Genomic DNA, 19,399 nt, shown 5'->3' with positions numbered 1-19,399 from the left:
AATATTTATTCACCTGAGGGAATTATGGGAGTCAGTCATCAACTTTCCAAACTGAAAATAATCTGCCTTCTGGAGTACAGACACTGCTTTCTCCGTGCGAAGAATCTCAGAGATAACATGCCGACCTCTCTTGTATACTTCTTCACTCAGACTAGATTTGTGAGCTGAAAAAGAAAGATTATGTATTTATTTTTCCCTTAATTAAGAAATGCAAATGGCCAAATTAATTAATCATAACAAGATAAGCAGCCTCCAGTAGATCAAAATACAAATGTCCTAGTAAGATAGCAGGTGATTTAATATATCACTTGGAGACAAAGCTTTCTGGATGCCTTCAAAAGAGCCAGGGTAACATCCATCCACAAAGGTAGAGAAAAAAGACAATTGCAGAAAGGAACTTTATTGACATGTTTTACCTGTGAAGAGGTTCTTCAGTACTGACTGAAATTTTGTTCCACAGACAAAAATACTCACTAAATTTCCTTTGTGCAACTGTGTCTTTTTTCTCCAGGTTGATTTTTTACCATTTGTATCCATCCACAGAAGTGGTGATCAAATTGATGTTAATAATTATAGACCAATACATACTATTAAAAACATCTGAGAAAGTTGTCCACAAGCATATGTATACTTTTTGTCAACTTGCATTTAGACCTTAAGAAAAACACAAATAATGCAATTATATAAATACTTGACACTGTATTGAGCACTTGAAAGAAATGAACACAGTATCCTATACCATTTTGTTAATTTATGAAAAACTTTTCATATTAGCGATGATAATACAGTACTCTCCTACTCAGAGGTTACACATACAAGCATTTTCAGTCATACCTTAGTAACAAACAACAGCATGTAGCAATAAATGGCACTTCTTCAAGTACCCTACCAATGGATCAAGATGTCCCACAAGGTAGCATTTTGGAGCTTCTTCGTTTTCTTATCTATACGTCTATATAAATGACCAACCAAATGCTACCCAATATCTAAATTCTGTACTCTCTGCTGATAACACAAGCATTATTTTATCAGGCCCAGGACCACTGATTTTAAGAACCAATTAACAATTAAATATAAAAGATCTACACCTAATGAAATATTAGAATTAATGAAAAGTAAGAAAAAAAATGACAATGGGGAATTTCTAAATCTAATCAAGGACAGTTAATTCTAGTTTCATATCTTTATTATACACCCCATACCTATGGTGTGGGTGGCAGTCAAAAGATTACAGAGGCACATAATGGGTCCAGGGACTAATCCCACAAAGTTTCGAAAATTAATGTTCATATCCAACATACATCAAAAAGTGTCCAAGATTGTAGGGATAATCTCTAAAATATCCTATTATGTTTCCTAGTCTACACAACTAACACCTTACTTTTCCTCGTTTACCCATACATTACATTTGGAATATATGCTTTGGCAATCCACCTCAAGCCAATCACCACTCAGAACCATCAGAAAACTGAAGCAGGGTGGCCCAAAAAGAAAAACTAAGGTTCCTCTTTTTAACTTTAATAATGTATACAGAAGAAGGGGTTACTAGCCCCTTGCTCCCAGTATATTAGTCGCCTCTTACAACATGCACAGCTTATGGAGGAAGAGTTCTGTTCCACTTCCCTATGGAGATACGAGGAAATAAACAAGAACAAGAACTGGTAAGAAAATAAAAGAAAACCCAGAGAGGTGTGTGTATATACATATATGCTTGCACATGCATTGTAGTGTGACCTAAGTGTAAATAGAAGTAGCAAGCTGTACCTGAAGTTTTGCATGTTTATGAGACAGAAAAGAGACACTAGCAATCCTACCATTATTTAAAACAATTACAGGCTTCTGTTTTACACTCACTTGGCAGGACGGTAGTTCCTCCCTGGGCGGTTGCTGTCTACCAACCTACTTCATCTGGCAAGACGTATTGAATGAATGATACTGAATGCATTTCCTTAACCCTTTCAGGGTCCGTGCCGTAGATCTACAGCTTTATGTTCAGGGTCCAAACCGTAGATCTACGGCTTTACGTTCAGGGTCCAAACCGTAGATCTACGCCATGAACTCAGCTCACTCTGATAAGCTGTGAGTGGTAAATTTGAGCCTAGATATGAGAGAATACATCTATGTGGTACGTGTGCACCACATAAAACAAATCCTGCAGCACACAGTGTATGAGAGAAAAAAAACTGAGACCGTGATTTTCGATTAAAACAGTGACTTTGCAGTGATTTCTCGTAAGTTGTTTATAGTTGTATTTGCAATTTCTTGGTCTCATTTGATAGAATGGAAGACATATTACAGAAATAGAGATGATTTTGATTTTTTTAGCAATGGAAATGGCTTGAAACTGAGCTCAAAGTAGCAGAAATGTTAAATTTTTGCCGATGTTCAAGAGTAAACAAACGACCTCACACCCCTAATACACGCCAGCGGGTGGGTCTAATATACATTAACAAATGTGGTGATGATATTTATACAATTATTACAATATTGTATAACAGTAAATCTTGTATTTTTTGGTTTGAATAAAAATTCATTATGTGAATAAAAAATCAAAATGGAATTCATTTGTAAAGCCTCAAAACGTAACTAATAAACAGAGAAAATGTTAGTTTAGTGCCAGGAATACCTACATTGTTTATTCTGGACCCTATTTTGAAATTGGAATATTTTGAACTTTGTGTTAAATTGGCCAAATTACCAATTTCCGATCACTTTATTTTGTAGTTGAAACAGTTGACTGGGCGATTTCTTGTGCTCAGTCGATAGAATAGAAGTAATACTAGTGAAACAGTCAAGAATTTGGTCTACTGGAATAATGTAATTGGCCTAAAATGGGAGGCAAAGTCAGCAAAATTGCCGATTCGTAAATATCGCTGACACATCAAAATTCGCGAGAGCATAATTTCGTTAATTTTCCATCAAATTTTGTACTTTTTGTTTTATTACCTTCAGAAAAACATTCTCTACCATTTCATAATAAAAAATAAAAATTTTTTTTTTTTAAATTCTTGGATGCTGGTGTGCACTTTGAAATTTGGCCTCTGGACCCTGAAAGGGTTAATTGGGTCACCCTACCTTGGTTGGAGATGGCAGGTGTGTTATAAAAAATAACAATAATTTTTTACCACACCAGCTATCTCAAAAAGAAAAAAATAAAGAAGCACATTTACCATTACTCATTCAATAAATGTCTTGCAAGAAGTCAGCAGACATCACATACTGGAGGTGGGAAGCACAGAGCCTGTACTCTGAAGGAGGGGTGGGGATGTTGCAGCTTGGAAGGTCATTTGAACTTTGATGTCAGTGTCCTCCTGGCAAGAATGAGTAACAATGAAAGGTAGGGAGATGGCCAGTGTGTTAAAAAAATGCAACATCCCCACCCCTCCTTCAGAATGCAACACTGTGCTCCATCTCCAGGGTGAAAGTTTGGCTAACCAATTTCCAAATTCCTTCATAAATGTTAACTTGTTCACACTTCAACAGCACATCAAGCCATAAAACTACTTGTCTACATTCCCAGTGATCTAACATGCTCACACAAGCCTGTTGAATGCTCTATCCCCTAGCACTCAAAACCATCTTTACCCCCTCCTCCAAGCTTTCCTGGGACAACCCCAACTATTCTCTCTCTCCACCCCAAATTTATACACCCTTATTAGTCATCCAATTCTGTTCTATTCTCTTAGATTTTGCCATCGAAGTGGCTAGTTTATTGTGCACCCCATATCCATCCTGTGGACGGTAGCACAAGAGCATATGGATACACAAAAGGCCTAGGAACTAGGCCCCAAAGGGTTAACAGGAATACATATGGATTTATATCTACATATCTATAGACTGAGACACTTATGCAACATATGGGAATCTTTATTCAGGAAACGTTTCGTCACACAGTGGCTTCATCAGTCCGATACAAAGTAGAAAGGCGTAAGGAGAGGAGGAGTTTGAGGTAATCAGTCCCTCAGCCTGGAGTCGATGTGTTCAGTCCATCTACAAGATTGATGGACTGAACACATCGACTCCAGGCTGAGGGACTGATTACCTCAAACTCCTCCTCTCCTTACGCCTTTCTACTTTGTAGAAAGGCGTGTGACGAAACGTTTCCTGAATAAAGATTCCCATATGTTGCATAAGTGTCTCAATCTTCAACTTGTCGGTTTTTCAAACCATTCATCACATACATATCTATAGTTGACTTATCTGCTACAAGCAAATTTAGGAAATTTGCTTAGTATATCTGGTATCTTATTTTCATTAATAAGATATCATGACATGTCACATAGGTTATTATACTGTCTGTCTCTGTATTCTTCAATAAGTGGACAATTAAGCACATAGTGTTCAAGACAGTGACCATATGTTTGATCACATAATTTGCATTTAGTTTGATCATCATCTGTGTGTCTCCCAAACTGCCAGAAGTACGTACTTTTAACCAAGCCTAAGCCTGGCCACTACAACATCAGTCAGTCTGTTCACACTGCAAGTTGCTCCTTAAATATACTTATCTATGTTCATGTTATCATAGTGGGTTATAGATCTACTCAGGCTTCTAACTGCATTCATATAACAATCATTTTCATTATTTACTTCTCTCCTAATATTATTCCTAATGCTAGACACAGATATACCAAAGTTATATTCTACATTCTCCTTCTGGGTACTCTTCTTTGCTAACATATCAACTTTATCATGAAGGAGTAATCCAATGTACATTAATTCCTTTGTCCTGGATTTTTTGAGTATCTATACCTGGCTTCTACAATGAGCATGTTGTTGGAGTCATTATATGAGTTAAGAGCATTCAGTGATGACAAAAAATCAGTAATGATGATAGAGTCAAGCTCTGTGTCATAAGTTAGCTTTAGCATCATTAGGATTGCAAACAGTTCAGTTTGCAATGTAGACACCCAGTTGTTAATTCTTATGCCTAGTTCAACAAATTTATTATCGTTCTTAACTAGGAAGGTGGCAACAAGTGCAGATGCAGCCCTGCCAGAAGACTCCTGTTTAGATCCATCAGTGTATATTACTTGTGATAACATATTGCTACCAGCCAGGCGAGAAATTTCTTCTTGAGCAGTTGCTTTAACAAGTGATTTAAGGAAGGGATTACTAGCAATGAGCTTCTTGGGAGGCACTTGCAGGTATGTGATATTAAATGAACACATCTTCCATGGAGGGGTGAAATGCTCTTGTTGTCTACAGTGATATAGTTCATGCATGTTATAAAACTTAATTCAATTGCACATTTTCACAATCCATTTAGATCTGTGTGTATTTACTTCTAGACATTTAGTAAGGTTCATTGTGACAGTATCTGGTTCATTTCTTAACATTCTAATACCGAGTACAGTGTTAACCTTTTGACTGTTTTGGTAGTATATATACGTCTTACGAGCCACCGTTTTTGACATATATTCTAGCGGCTTCAAATCAAGCAGGCGAAAGCTGGTAGGCCCACATGTGAGAGAATGGATCTGTATGGTCCATGTGCACCATATAAAAAAAATCCTGCAGCACGCAGTGCATAATGAGAACAAAAAAACTCCAACCGTTTTTTTAATTAAAATGCTGACTTTGTGGTCTATTTTTGTATAGTATTTATGGTTGTATTCTCGTTTTCTTGGTCTCAGTTGATAGAATTGAAAACGTATTATAGAAATAGAGGTGATTTTGATTGGTTTTACTATGAAAAGAAACTGGAAATGGAGCTCAAAGTAGGGGAAATGTTTGATTTCTGCCTATGTTCAAAAGTAAACAAATGACGTCATTTTCCAATAAATGTCCAAGTAGCCATTCTAATATGCAGTCATGAATTGGTTGACATTATTTATACAATTATTACAATATTGCAGTAGTCTGCATAACAGTAAATCTTCTATTTTTTGTTTGAATAAAAATTCAAAATAGAAAGCAAGAGTAATATCAGAGGGGCCTGGAGACATGACTGATGAACAAAGAAAATGTTATTTTAGAGCCAGGAATGTCTGTATTGTTCATTCCGGACCCTATTTTGAAATTGTTATATTTTTTAATTTTCGTGAAATTGGCCAAATTGCAAATTTCTGATCATGTTATTGGGTAGTTGAAATCGGTAAATGGGCAGTTTCTTGTACTAAATCGATAGAAAAAATAGAGTTCTAAAGAAACAGCTATGAGTTAGGTTGACCAGAACAATGGAATTAGTCGATAATAGGGCTCAAAGTGGGTGAAATCGCCAATTCGTAAATATCGCTGAGGTTGCTAACTTCGCGAGAGCCTAATTCCGTCAGTTCTCCATCAAATTTCGTTCTTTTGGTGTCATTACAATCGGGAAAAGATTCTTTATCATTTTTTTTGGGGGGGGGGGAATTTTGTGACAACAGGAGACACCCCAGGATTTAGGGTTGCAACAGTCAAGGGGTTAATCTCAACAATCCTATCACTGATACTAGAAATACCAAGCTCCTTCCTCATATTAAGAACCTTTGTAGATTTGGGACAACCAAGAAATACTCTTTAACCCTTAAATGGTCCAAACGTAAGATAAGATTTCGTTCAGATTTTTAACCCCGGAGGGTTAGCCACCCAGGATAACCCAAGAAAGTCAGTGCATTATCGAGGACTGTCTAACTTATTTCCATTGGGGTCCTTAATCTCGTCCCCCAGGATGCTACCCGCACCAGTCGACTAACACCCAGGTACCTATTTGCTGCTAGGTGAACAGGACAACAGGTGTAAGGAAACGTGTCGAAATGTTTCCACCCGCCGGGAATCGAACCCGGGCCATCTGTGTGTGAAGCGGGAGCTTTAGCCACCAGGCCACCAGTATATATACGTTCACGTGCATAGCGCCCCAAATGTATATATACGTTTTCTTTGTCATTCATTCAACATTGCCACAATAAGCCTGAGTCACCTAGATATGAGAGAATGGGTGTGCGCACTCACTGTGCGCCATAGTAAAATAATTGGGGACGCCTGGGTACCATATGCTCTTTTTTCGTATTAAAAAATAAAAAAATTTTCTCAAAAAATTTGGGGCGCTATGCGAGTGAACGTATATATATGTTTGGATCGTTTAGGGGTTAAATGGCCAAACTACCTTAACAAACCTTCTTTAGCCCACAGAATTATTCCTTTTGTAATACCAATCCATCTCCTAATTTGTAATTTCTGAATTCTCTGTATAATGCTCACAGTACACATGGTTCTCAACCCTGACATGTCTACTAACTCCAGCCTCATCCTCCTCTTTATATTTAAAACTCATGCTTGGTAATATATAGTACAGTTTTATTACTTAAAATTATCAATAAATTAAATAAACTTAGCTCCAAGCAACTTATTTATATGTATATTAAAATCACTATTCAAATACAGATCCTTTTTTTTACTGCTTTATTTACTGTTCATATAGTATATACCTGTTTATTTATCAATTTTAAAGACATGGCACAGAGCATTACCATATTTCCTGTCATATAAGAGGGAGGTACGAACAGCCTACCAAGTGAAAACAGAAACCTGTAATTGTTTTACATGATAGTAGGATTGCTAGTGTCTTTTTTTTTCTGTCTCATAAACATGTGGGATAACAGATATATCTTGCTACTTCTACTTACACTTAGGTCACACTACACAGGCATGCAGATGCAAATATATATACACACACATCGAGGTTTTTCTTCTTCTTTTTCTTAATAGTTCTATTCTCCATGGGGAAGTGGAAAAGAATCTTTTCTCCGTAAGCCATGCGTGTTGCAGGAGGCGACTAAAATGCTGGGATTAATGAGTTAGTAACCCCTTCTCCTGTATAAACCACTAAAAAAGAGAAGAAGAAAAACTTTATTGGAGCCCGTCATGAGTGTGGAGGAAGTGCATGAGGCAGTGGGTAGAATGAAAGGGAGTAAAGCAGCTGGGACTGATGGGTTAGAGACAGAAATGTTAAAAGCAGGTGGGGATATAGTTTTGGAGCGGTTAGTGTTTTTATTTAATAAGTGTACAGAAGAGGGTAAGGTACCTAGGGATTAGCAGAGAGCATGCACAGTTCTTTCGTATAAAGGTAAAGGGGACAGAAGAGAAAGTAAAAATTATAAGGGAAGAACTCTGTTGAGTATACCTGATAAAATGGGTGTTCAGACCAAGTATTTACAGTGAAACATATAGATGAACAGTATTTAGATAAGGGTAAATAAGTTTTTGTGGCATTTATGGATTCAGAAAAGGCATATGACAAGGTGGATAGGGAGGCAATGTGGCAGATGTTGCAAATGTATGGAATAGGAGGTTGGTTATTGAAACAGTGAAAAGTTTTTACAAGGATAGTGAGGCTCGGGTTAGAGTATGTAGGAGAAACGGAGATTATTTCCTAGTAAAAGTAGGCCTTAGACAGGGATATGTAATGTCACAATATTTGTTCAATATATTTATAGATTCTAGGTAGTAGGTTGGTAGACAGCAACCGCCCAGGGAGGTACTACCGTCCTGCCAAGCGAGTGTAAAACAGAAGCCTGTAATTGTTTTACATGATGGTAGGATTGCTGGTGTCCATTTTTCTGTCTCATAAACATGCAACATTTCAGGTATGTCTTGCTACTTCTACTTACACTTAGGTCACACTACACATACATGTACAAGCATATATATACACACCCCTCTGGGTTTTCTAATATTTTCTTACTAGTTCTTGTTCTTGTTGTTTATTTTCTCTTACCTCCATGGGGAAGTGGAACAGAATTCTTCCTCCGTAAGCCATGCGTGTTGTAGGAGGCAACTAAAATGCTGGGAGCAAGGGGCTAGTAACCTCTTCTCCTGTATATATTACTAAATGTAAAAGGAGAAACTTTCGTTTTTCCTTTTGGGCCACCCCGCCTTGGTGGGATACAGCCGGTGTGTTGAAAGAAGAAAAGATTTATAGATTCTAGGTAGTAGGTTGGTAGACAGCAACCGCCCAGGGAGGTACTACCGTCCTGCCAAGCGAGTGTAAAACAGAAGCCTGTAATTGTTTTACATGATGGTAGGATTGCTGGTGTCCTTTTTTCTGTCTCATAAACATGCAACATTTCAGGTATGTCTTGCTACTTCTACTTACACTTAGGTCACACTACACATACATGTACAAGCATATATATACACACCCCTCTGGGTTTTCTAATATTTTCTTACTAGTTCTTGTTCTTGTTGTTTATTTTCTCTTACCTCCATGGGGAAGTGGAACAGAATTCTTCCTCCGTAAGCCATGCGTGTTGTAGGAGGCAACTAAAATGCTGGGAGCAAGGGGCTAGTAACCTCTTCTCCTGTATATACTACTAAATGTAAAAGGAGAAACTTTCGTTTTTCCTTTTGGGCCACCCCGCCTCGGTGGGATACGGCCGGTGTGTTGAAAGAAAGAAGAAAGATTTATAGATTCTAGGTAGTAGGTTGGTAGACAGCAACCGCCCAGGGAGGTACTACCGTCCTGCCAAGCGAGAGCAAAACGAAAGCCTGTAATTGTTTTACATGATGGTAGGATTGCTGGTGTCCTTTTTTCTGTCTCATAAACATGCAACATTTCAGGTACACCTTGCTACTTCTACTTACACTTAGGTCACACTACACATACATGTACAAGCATATATATACACACCCCTCTGGGTTTTCTTCTATTTTCTTTCTAGTTCTTGTTCTTGTTTATTTCCTCTTATCTCCATGGGGAAGTGGAACAGAATTCTTCCTCCATAAGCCATGCGTGTTGTAAGAGGCGACTAAAATGCCGGGAGCAAGGGACTAGTAACCCCTTCTCCCGTATAAATTACTAAATTTAAAAAGAGAAACTTTCGTTTTTCTTTTTGGGCCACCCCGCCTCGGTGGGATACGGCCGATGTGTTGAAAGAAAGAAGAAAGATTTATAGATGGGGTTGTAAGAGAAGTGAATGCTCATGTGTTTGCAAGAGGTGTGGGATTAAAAGATAAAGAATCTAACACAGAGTAGGAGTTGTCACAGCTGCTCTTTGCTGATGACACTGTGTTTTTGGGAGATTCTGAAGAGAAGTTGCAGAGGTTGGTGGATGTGTTTGGTAGGATACATAAAAGAAGGAAATTAAAAGTGAATATAGGAAAGAGTAAGGTGATGAGGATAACAAAAAATTTAGGTAACAAAAGAATGGATATCAGATTGGAGGGAGGAGAGTATGGAGGAGGATATTTGGAGGATATTTGGGAGTGGATGTGTCAGCAGATGGGTCTATGAAAGATGAGGTGAATCATAGAATTGATGAGGGTAAAAAGGTGAGTGGTGCACTAAGGAGTCTGTGGTGACAAAGAACATTAGACTTGGAAGCAAAGAGGGGAATGCATTAGAGTATAATTATACCAACGCTCTTATATGAGTGTGAAGTATGGGCGGTGAATGTTGCAACAAGAAGAAGGCTGGAGGCAGTGGAGATGTCATGTCTGAGGGCAATGTGTGGTGTGAATATACAGTGGACCCCCGGATTATGTCATCGGATTACATAAAATTCGGATTAAGTAATGTTTTTTCGTCAAAATATTGGCTCGGTTAACGACAAAGAACTCGGTTAAAGTCATTTGTCCTGAACGTGTCCACGTGGCATGAGCGGCCCGGCCACTCCATGTACAGCCAGTGCCATTGTTTACAAGCCAGTGAGGACGATTCCACGTGTACATGAGATACATTTTGTATTATTCCATTGTTTTTAGTGCTTGTAACTGCTAAATAAGCCAACATGGGCCCAAAGAAAGCTTCTAGTGCAAACCCTGTGGTAAAGAGAGTGAGGAACACTATATAATTCAAGAAAGAGATCATCGCAAAATACGAAAGTGGAGTGCTTGTCTCCGAGCTGGCCAGGTTGTATAACAAACCCCATACAACTATCGTTACTATCTTGGCCAAGAAAAAAGGCAATCAAGGAAGCTGTTGTTGCAAAAGGTGCAAATTATTTTATTATTTTTTATTATCACACTGGCCGATTCCCACCAAGGCAGGGTGGCCCGAAAAAGAAAAACTTTCACCATCATTCACTCCATCACTGTCTTGCCAGAAGGGTGCTTTACACTACAGTTTTTAAACTGCAACATTAACACCCCTCCTTCAGAGTGCAGGCACTGTACTTCCCATCTCCAGGACTCAAGTCCGGCCTGCCGGTTTCCCTGAATCCCTTCATAAATGTTACTTTGCTCACACTCCAACAGCACGTCAAGTATTAAAAACCATTTGTCTCCATTCACTCCTATCAAACACGCTCATGCATGCCTGCTGGAAGTCCAAGCCCCTCGCACACAAAACCTCCTTTACCCCCTCCCTCCAACCTTTCCTAGGCCAACCCCTACCCCGCCTTCCTTCCACTACAGACTGATACACTCTTGAATTCATTCTGTTTCGCTCCATTCTCTCTACATGTCCGAACCACCTCAACAACCCTTCCTCAGCCCTCTGGACAACAGTTTTGGTAATCCTGCACCTCCTCCTAACTTCCAAACTACGAATTCTCTGCATATTCACACCACACATTGCCCTCAGACATGACATCTCCACTGCCTCCAGCCTTCTCCTCGCTGCAACATTCATCACCCACGCTTCACACCCATATAAGAGCGTTGGTAAAACTATACTCTCATACATTCCCCTCTTTGCCTCCAAGGACAAAGTTCTTTGTCTCCACAGACTCCTAAGTGCACCACTCACTCTTTTTCCCTCATCAATTCTATGATTCACCTCATCTTTCATAGACCCATCCGCTGAAACGTCCACTCCCAAATATCTGAATACGTTCACCTCCTCCATACTCTCTCCCTCCAATCTGATATCCAATCTTTCATCACCTAATCTTTTTGTTATCCTCATAACCTTACTCTTTCCTGTATTCACCTTTAATTTTCTTCTTTTGCACACCCTACCAAATTCATCCACCAATCTCTGCAACTTCTCTTCAGAATCTCCCAAGAGCACAGTGTCATCAGCAAAGAGCAGCTGTGACAACTCCCACTTTGTGTGTGATTCTTTATCTTTTAACTCCACGCCTCTTGCCAAGACCCTCGCATTTACTTCTCTTACAACCCCATCTATAAATATATTAAACAACCACGGTGACATCACACATCCTTGTCTAAGGCCTACTTTTACTGGGAAAAAATTTCCCTCTTTCCTACATACTCTAACTTGAGCCTCACTATCCTCGTAAAAACTCTTCACTGCTTTCAGTAACCTACCTCCTACACCATACACTTGCAACATCTGCCACATTGCCCCCCTATCCACCCTGTCATACGCCTTTTCCAAATCCATAAATGCCACAAAGACCTCTTTAGCCTTATCTAAATACTGTTCACTTATATGTTTCACTGTAAACACCTGGTCCACACACCCCCTACCTTTCCTAAAGCCTCCTTGTTCATCTGCTATCCTATTCTCCGTCTTACTCTTAATTCTTTCAATTATAACTCTACCATACACTTTACCAGGTATACTCAACAGACTTATCCCCCTATATAGGTGCAAATATGCTTACAAAACAGAGATCACAAATACTTGAAGATGTGGAGAGACTGTTGTTGGTGTGGATCAACGATAAACAATTGTCATGAGATAGTGTTTCACAGTCAATTATATATGAAAAGGCAAGGCAGTCGCATGCGGATCTCATTAAGAAAATGCCTGGAACTACTGCTGACACATGTACTGATGAATTTAAGGCTAGCTAAAGCTGGTTTGAGAGATTTAAGAATCGTAGTGGCATACACAGTGTGATAAGGCATGGTGAGGCCACCAGTTATGACAAAAAAGCAGCTGAAACATATGTGCAGGTATTTAAGGGGTACACAGAGACCAAACAATTAAAACCCCAATAAGTGTTCAATTATGACAAAACAGGCCTGTTTTGGAAGAAAATGCCAAACAGGACCTACATTACTCAGGACGAAAAGGCACTCCCAGGACACAAACCTATGAAAGACAGGCTAACTCTCATGTTCTGTAGTAATCCTAGTGGGGATTTCAACGTGAAGCCTCTATTTGTGTATCACTCTAAAAATCCCAGAGTGTTCAAGGACAACAGTGTCATCAAGACTAAACTGTGTGTGATGTGGAGAGCAAACAGTAAGGCATGGGTCACTAGGGACATTTTCCTAGATTGGTTCCATGACGTGTTTGGCCCCAGTGTGAAAATATACCTCCTCCAGACTTGGAAAAGCGAATGGTGCTGGAGTTTAGTTTCATCAAAGTGAAGTTTTTGCCTCCTAACACCACTAATCTCCTCCAGCCCATGGACCAGCAGGTCATTTCAAATTTCAAAAAACTGTACACCAGTGTTTCAAAAGTGCTTTGAAGTGACCTCAGACACTGAACTGACCCTAAGAGAGTTCTGGAAAGATCACTTCAGTATCCTCAGTTGTATAAACTTTATAGGTAAGGCTTGGGAGGGAGTGACTTCCAGGACTTTCAACTCTGCTTGGAGAAAATTGTGGCTAGAATGTGTACAAGAGAGGGATTTTGAAAGGTTTGGGGCTGACCCTGAGGAGTCTACGCCAGTTGTGGAGTCTAGTGTGGCATTGGGGAAGTTCATGGGGTTGGAGGTTAGTGGCGAGGATATGGAAGAGTTGGTGGAGGATGACGATGAAGAGCTAACAACTACAGAGCTGCAATAGCTTGAGGTGCAACACCAACAGACCACAGCTCAGGAATTTCCATCAGAGGAGGAGGAAGAGAGATGGAGGAAGTTGCCTTCTCCAAAGATTAAGGACATTTGTGCAAAGTGGATTGAAGTGCAAACATTTATGGATGAACATCACCCTGACACAGCTGTTGCAGGCTGTGCTGGCAACATTTACAATGACAATGTTGTGTCCCATTTTAGGGAAATCTTAAAGAGATGCCAGAAACAGAGCTCTCTGGACAGATTTTTGGTGAGACAGGGGTCCAGAGACTCTCAAGCTGGTCCTAGTGGCATTAAAAAACAAAGAAGTGAGGTAACCCCAGAAAAGGACTTGGTACCTGAAGTCTTTATGGAAGGGGATTCCCCTTCCAAACAACTGTAAACTCCTCCATCCTCTTCCCTCCTCCCCTCTCATCACTCATCAACACGTCTTCAAAAAAGGTAAGTGTCATTTTATTACTTACTTATTCTGCATGTCTCATTGTTTTCCGTGTAGGGAAATGTATATTTCATGTAAAAAAATGATTTTGTTTAATACTTTTGGGTGTCAGGAATGGATTAATTGGATTTCCATTATTTCTCATGAGGAAAATTCATTCGGATTACAACAGATTCATTATAAGACACGCTTTCTGGAACGGATTAATGTCGTAATCCGGGGTTCCACTGTAATGCAAAGAATACAGTGGAACCTTGACTTACGAGTTTCATCCGTTCCAGGAGCTAGCTCATAACTCAATTTACTTGTATATCAAATTAATTTTCCTCATTTAAATTAACCGAAAAGCCATTAATTCGTTCCTGGACTCTGGAGAGAAGAAAAAATACATGAATATGACGCTATTATCAACTATACGGCTTATTCATCTATCACAATTCATTTAATATGTCATAATAAACAATATAATTAACACAGAAACATGATATATACTCTAGAATAAATAAAATAGGCCATAATATGGTGGCAGCGGCAAAAGCGACTGCCATTTCTGTCCCAATTTGACTATACATGTAGTATCTTCCCATGTTCTTACTATAAGAGAAAACAGAGTATTTTTGAGGCTAACTGCAGTAGATCACTAGTTTTCTAAGGAAAATACTGAAACTGTTTATGTAAAGTGTATATGTACTTACACACTTGGAGCAGAGATGGTGGGGGCGGTTGAGGATGGGGATGTTGAGGGTAGGGGATGTTAAGGGTGGGGGATGTTGAGGGTAGGGGATGTTGAGGGTGGGGATGTCGAGGGTGGGGGATGCTGAGGGTGGGGGATGCTGAGGTTAGAGGATATTGAGGGTGTGGGATGTCGAGGGTGGGGGATGTTGAGGGTGGGGGATGTCGAGGGTGGGGGATGTCGAGAGTGGGGGATGTCGAGAGTGGAGGATGTCGAGGGTGGGGATGTCGAGGTTGGGGGATGTCGAGGGTGGGGGATGTCGAGGGTGGACGATGTCGAGGTTGGGGGATGTCGAGGTTGGGAGATGTCGAGGTTGGGAGATGTCGAGGGTGGAGGGTGTCGAGGGTGGGGGATGTCGAGGTTGAGGGATGTAGAGGGTGGGGGATGTCAAGGGTGGGGGATGTCAAGGGTGGGGGTTGTCGTGGGTGGAGGATGTCGAGCGTGGGGGATGTCGAGGTTGAGGGGTGTCGATGGTGGGGGATGTCGAGGGTGGAGGATGTCGAGGGTGGAGGATGTCGAGGGTGGGGATGTTGAGGTTGGGGATGTCGAGGGTGGGGGATATTGAGGGTGGGGAATGTCAAAGGTGGGGAATGTCAAAGGTGGGGGATGTCGAGGGTGAGGGAAGTTGAGGGTGAGGGATGTCGAGGGTGCAGCATGTGATGTGTATTGCCTGGTTAAGTCCATGAAAATCATCATCTTTTTCTTCTCAGCACTGTTCTTTGCACTTATTTTCTTAGGACCCATGGTTAGAAAAAAGAAATTTGGCCAAATGACTGTACGAGAGAACTACTCCCATAGTGATGTAAACGTGTATGATGTTTTGGCATCAGCAGTGCCATCTAGCGGCAGGATTTTGAATTACATATTATTACATACGTATTATGTATTATTATTATTATTATTAATTCAGGGAACTGAAGATCTATCATTATTATAATAATTATTATTAGAATTAATTTTTATTTAGGGAACTGAAGCTCTATCATAAACACGCTAAGATAACAGGGATATCTTGCTACTCCTACTTACACTTTGGTCACACTTCACAGACACGCACATGCATATATATATATACATACATCTAGGTTTTTCTCTTTTTTCTAAATAGCTCTTGTTCTTTTTTATTTCTTCTATTGTCCATGGGGAAGTGGAAAAGAATCTTTCCTCCGTAAGCCATGCGTGTCGTATGAGGCGACTAAAATGCCAGGAGCAATGGGCTAGTAACCCCTTCTCCTGTATACAATTACTAAAAAAGAGAAGAAGAAAAACTTTATAAAACTGGGTTGCTTAAATGTGCGTGGATGTAGTGCGGATGACAAGAAACAGATGATTGCTGATGTTATGAATGAAAAGAAGTTGGATGTCCTGGCCCTAAGCGAAACAAAGCTGAAGGGGGTAGGAGAGTTTCAGTGGGGGGAAATAAATGGGATTAAATCTGGAGTATCTGAGAGAGTTAGAGCAAAGGAAGGGGTAGCAGTAATGTTAAATGATCAGTTATGGAAGGAGAAAAGAGAATATGAATGTGTAAATTCAAGAATTATGTGGATTAAAGTAAAGGTTGGATGCGAGAAGTGGGTCATAATAAGCGTGTATGCACCTGGAGAAGAGAGGAATGCAGAGGAGAGAGAGAGATTTTGGGAGATGTTAAGTGAATGTATAGGAGCCTTTGAACCAAGTGAGAGAGTAATTGTGGTAGGGGACTTGAATGCTAAAGTAGGAGAAACTTTTAGAGAGGGTGTGGTAGGTAAGTTTGGGGTGCCAGGTGTAAATGATAATGGGAGCCCTTTGATTGAACTTTGTATAGAAAGGGGTTTAGTTATAGGTAATACATATTTTAAGAAAAAGAGGATAAATAAGTATACACGATATGATGTAGGGCGAAATGACAGTAGTTTGTTGGATTATGTATTGGTAGATAAAAGACTGTTGAGTAGACTTCAGGATGTACATGTTTATAGAGGGGCCACAGATATATCAGATCACTTTCTAGTTGTAGCTACACTGAGAGTAAAAGGTAGATGGGATACAAGGAGAATAGAAGCATCAGGGAAGAGAGAGGTGAAGGTTTATAAACTAAAAGAGGAGGCAGTTAGGGTAAGATATAAACAGCTATTGGAGGATAGATGGGCTAATGAGAGCATAGGCAATGGGGTCGAAGAGGTATGGGGTAGGTTTAAAAATGTAGTGTTAGAGTGTTCAGCAGAAGTTTGTGGTTACAGGAAAGTGGGTGCAGGAGGGAAGAGGAGCGATTGGTGGAATGATGATGTAAAGAGAGTAGTAAGGGAGAAAAAGTTAGCATATGAGAAGTTTTTACAAAGTAGAAGTGATGCAAGGAGGGAAGAGTATATGGAGAAAAAGAGAGAAGTTAAGAGAGTGGTGAAGCAATGTAAAAAGAGAGCAAATGAGAGAGTGGGTGAGATGTTATCAACAAATTTTGTTGAAAATAAGAAAAAGTTTTGGAGTGAGATTAACAAGTTAAGAAAGCCTAGAGAACAAATGGATTTGTCAGTTAAAAATAGGAGAGGAGAGTTATTAAATGGAGAGTTAGAGGTATTGGGAAGATGGAAGGAATATTTTGAGGAATTGTTAAATGTTGATGAAGATAGGGAAGCTGTGATTTCGTGTATAGGGCAAGGAGGAATAACATCTTGTAGGAGTGAGGAAGAGCCAGTTGTGAGTGTGGGGGAAGTTCGTGAGGCAGTAGGTAAAATGAAAGGGGGTAAGGCAGCCGGGATTGATGGGATAAAGATAGAAATGTTAAAAGCAGGTGGGGATATAGTTTTGGAGTGGTTGGTGCAATTATTTAATAAATGTATGGAAGAGGGTAAGGTACCTAGGGATTGGCAGAGAGCATGCATAGTTCCTTTGTATAAAGGCAAAGGGGATAAAAGAGAGTGCAAAAATTATAGGGGGATAAGTCTGTTGAGTGTACCTGGTAAAGTGTATGGTAGAGTTATAATTGAAAGAATTAAGAGTAAGACGGAGAATAGGATAGCAGATGAACAAGGAGGCTTTAGGAAAGGTAGGGGGTGTGTGGACCAGGTGTTTACAGTGAAACATATAAGTGAACAGTATTTAGATAAGGCTAAAGAGGTCTTTGTGGCATTTATGGATTTGGAAAAGGCGTATGACAGGGTGGATAGGGGGGCAATGTGGCAGATGTTGCAAGTGTATGGTGTAGGAGGTAGGTTACTGAAAGCAGTGAAGAGTTTTTACGAGGATAGTGAGGCTCAAGTTAGAGTATGTAGGAAAGAGGGAAATTTTTTCCCAGTAAAAGTAGGCCTTAGACAAGGATGTGTGATGTCACCGTGGTTGTTTAATATATTTATAGATGGGGTTGTAAGAGAAGTAAATGCGAGGGTTTTGGCAAGAGGCGTGGAGTTAAAAGATAAAGAATCACACACAAAGTGGGAGTTGTCACAGCTGCTCTTTGCTGATGACACTGTGCTCTTGGGAGATTCTGAAGAGAAGTTGCAGAGATTGGTGGATGAATTTGGTAGGGTGTGCAAAAGAAGAAAATTAAAGGTGAATACAGGAAAGAGTAAGGTTATGAGGATAACAAAAAGATTAGGTGATGAAAGATTGAATATCAGATTGGAGGGAGAGAGTATGGAGGAGGTGAACGTATTCAGATATTTGGGAGTGGACGTGTCAGCGGATGGGTCTATGAAAGATGAGGTGAATCATAGAATTGATGAGGGAAAAAGAGTGAGTGGTGCACTTAGGAGTCTGTGGAAACAAAGAACTTTGTCCTTGGAGGCAAAGAGGGGAATGTATGAGAGTATAGTTTTACCAACGCTCTTATATGGGTGTGAAGCGTGGGTGATGAATGTTGCAGCGAGGAGAAGGCTGGAGGCAGTGGAGATGTCATGTCTGAGGGCAATGTGTGGTGTGAATATAATGCAGAGAATTCGTAGTTTGGAAGTTAGGAGGAGGTGCGGGATTACCAAAACTGTTGTCCAGAGGGCTGAGGAAGGGTTGTTGAGGTGGTTCGGACATGTAGAGAGAATGGAACGAAACAGAATGACTTCAAGAGTGTATCAGTCTGTAGTGGAAGGAAGGCGGGGTAGGGGTCAGCCTAGGAAGGGTTGGAGGGAGGGGGTAAAGGAGGTTTTGTGTGCGAGGGGCTTGGACTTCCAGCAGGCATGCGTGAGCGTGTTTGATAGGAGTGAATGGAGACAAATGGTTTTTAATACTTGACGTGCTGTTGGAGTGTGAGCAAAGTAACATTTATGAAGGGATTCAGGGAAACCGGCAGGCCGGACTTGAGTCCTGGAGATGGGAAGTACAGTGCCTGCACTCTGAAGGAGGGGTGTTAATGTTGCAGTTTAAAAACTGTAGTGTAAAGCACCCTTCTGGCAAGACAGTGATGGAGTGAATGATGGTGAAAGTTTTTCTTTTTCGGGCCACCCTGCCTTGGTGGGAATCGGCCGGTGTGATAATAAAAAATAAAAAAAAAGCTCTATCATAATAATAATAATAATAATTAATAATAATATTATTATATTATTATTATTATTAATTTAGGGAACTGAAGCTCTATTGTTATTATAATAAATAATAATAATAAAAATAATAATAATAATAACTGTT

General features: G+C 40.0%; 1 protein-coding gene across 3 annotated transcripts in view; it reads right to left on the bottom strand.

Moving 5' to 3' along the window:
* Positions 1-19,399, bottom strand: part of LOC128684200 (galactokinase) — a 98,340-nt gene that overhangs the window by 32,643 nt on the left and 46,298 nt on the right. For all 3 annotated transcript variants that reach the window (XM_070094634.1, XM_070094630.1, XM_053770357.2), the window contains exon 7: positions 14-164. In XM_070094634.1, coding sequence (XP_069950735.1) covers positions 14-164 — 151 coding nt within the window. The remainder of the gene's footprint in view (positions 1-13; positions 165-19,399) is intronic.

Source organism: Cherax quadricarinatus, chromosome 4, assembly GCF_038502225.1.
Source record: "Cherax quadricarinatus isolate ZL_2023a chromosome 4, ASM3850222v1, whole genome shotgun sequence".
NCBI classification, from domain to species: Eukaryota; Metazoa; Arthropoda; class Malacostraca; order Decapoda; family Parastacidae; genus Cherax; species Cherax quadricarinatus.
This window is presented reverse-complemented; position numbering and strand designations above follow the sequence as displayed.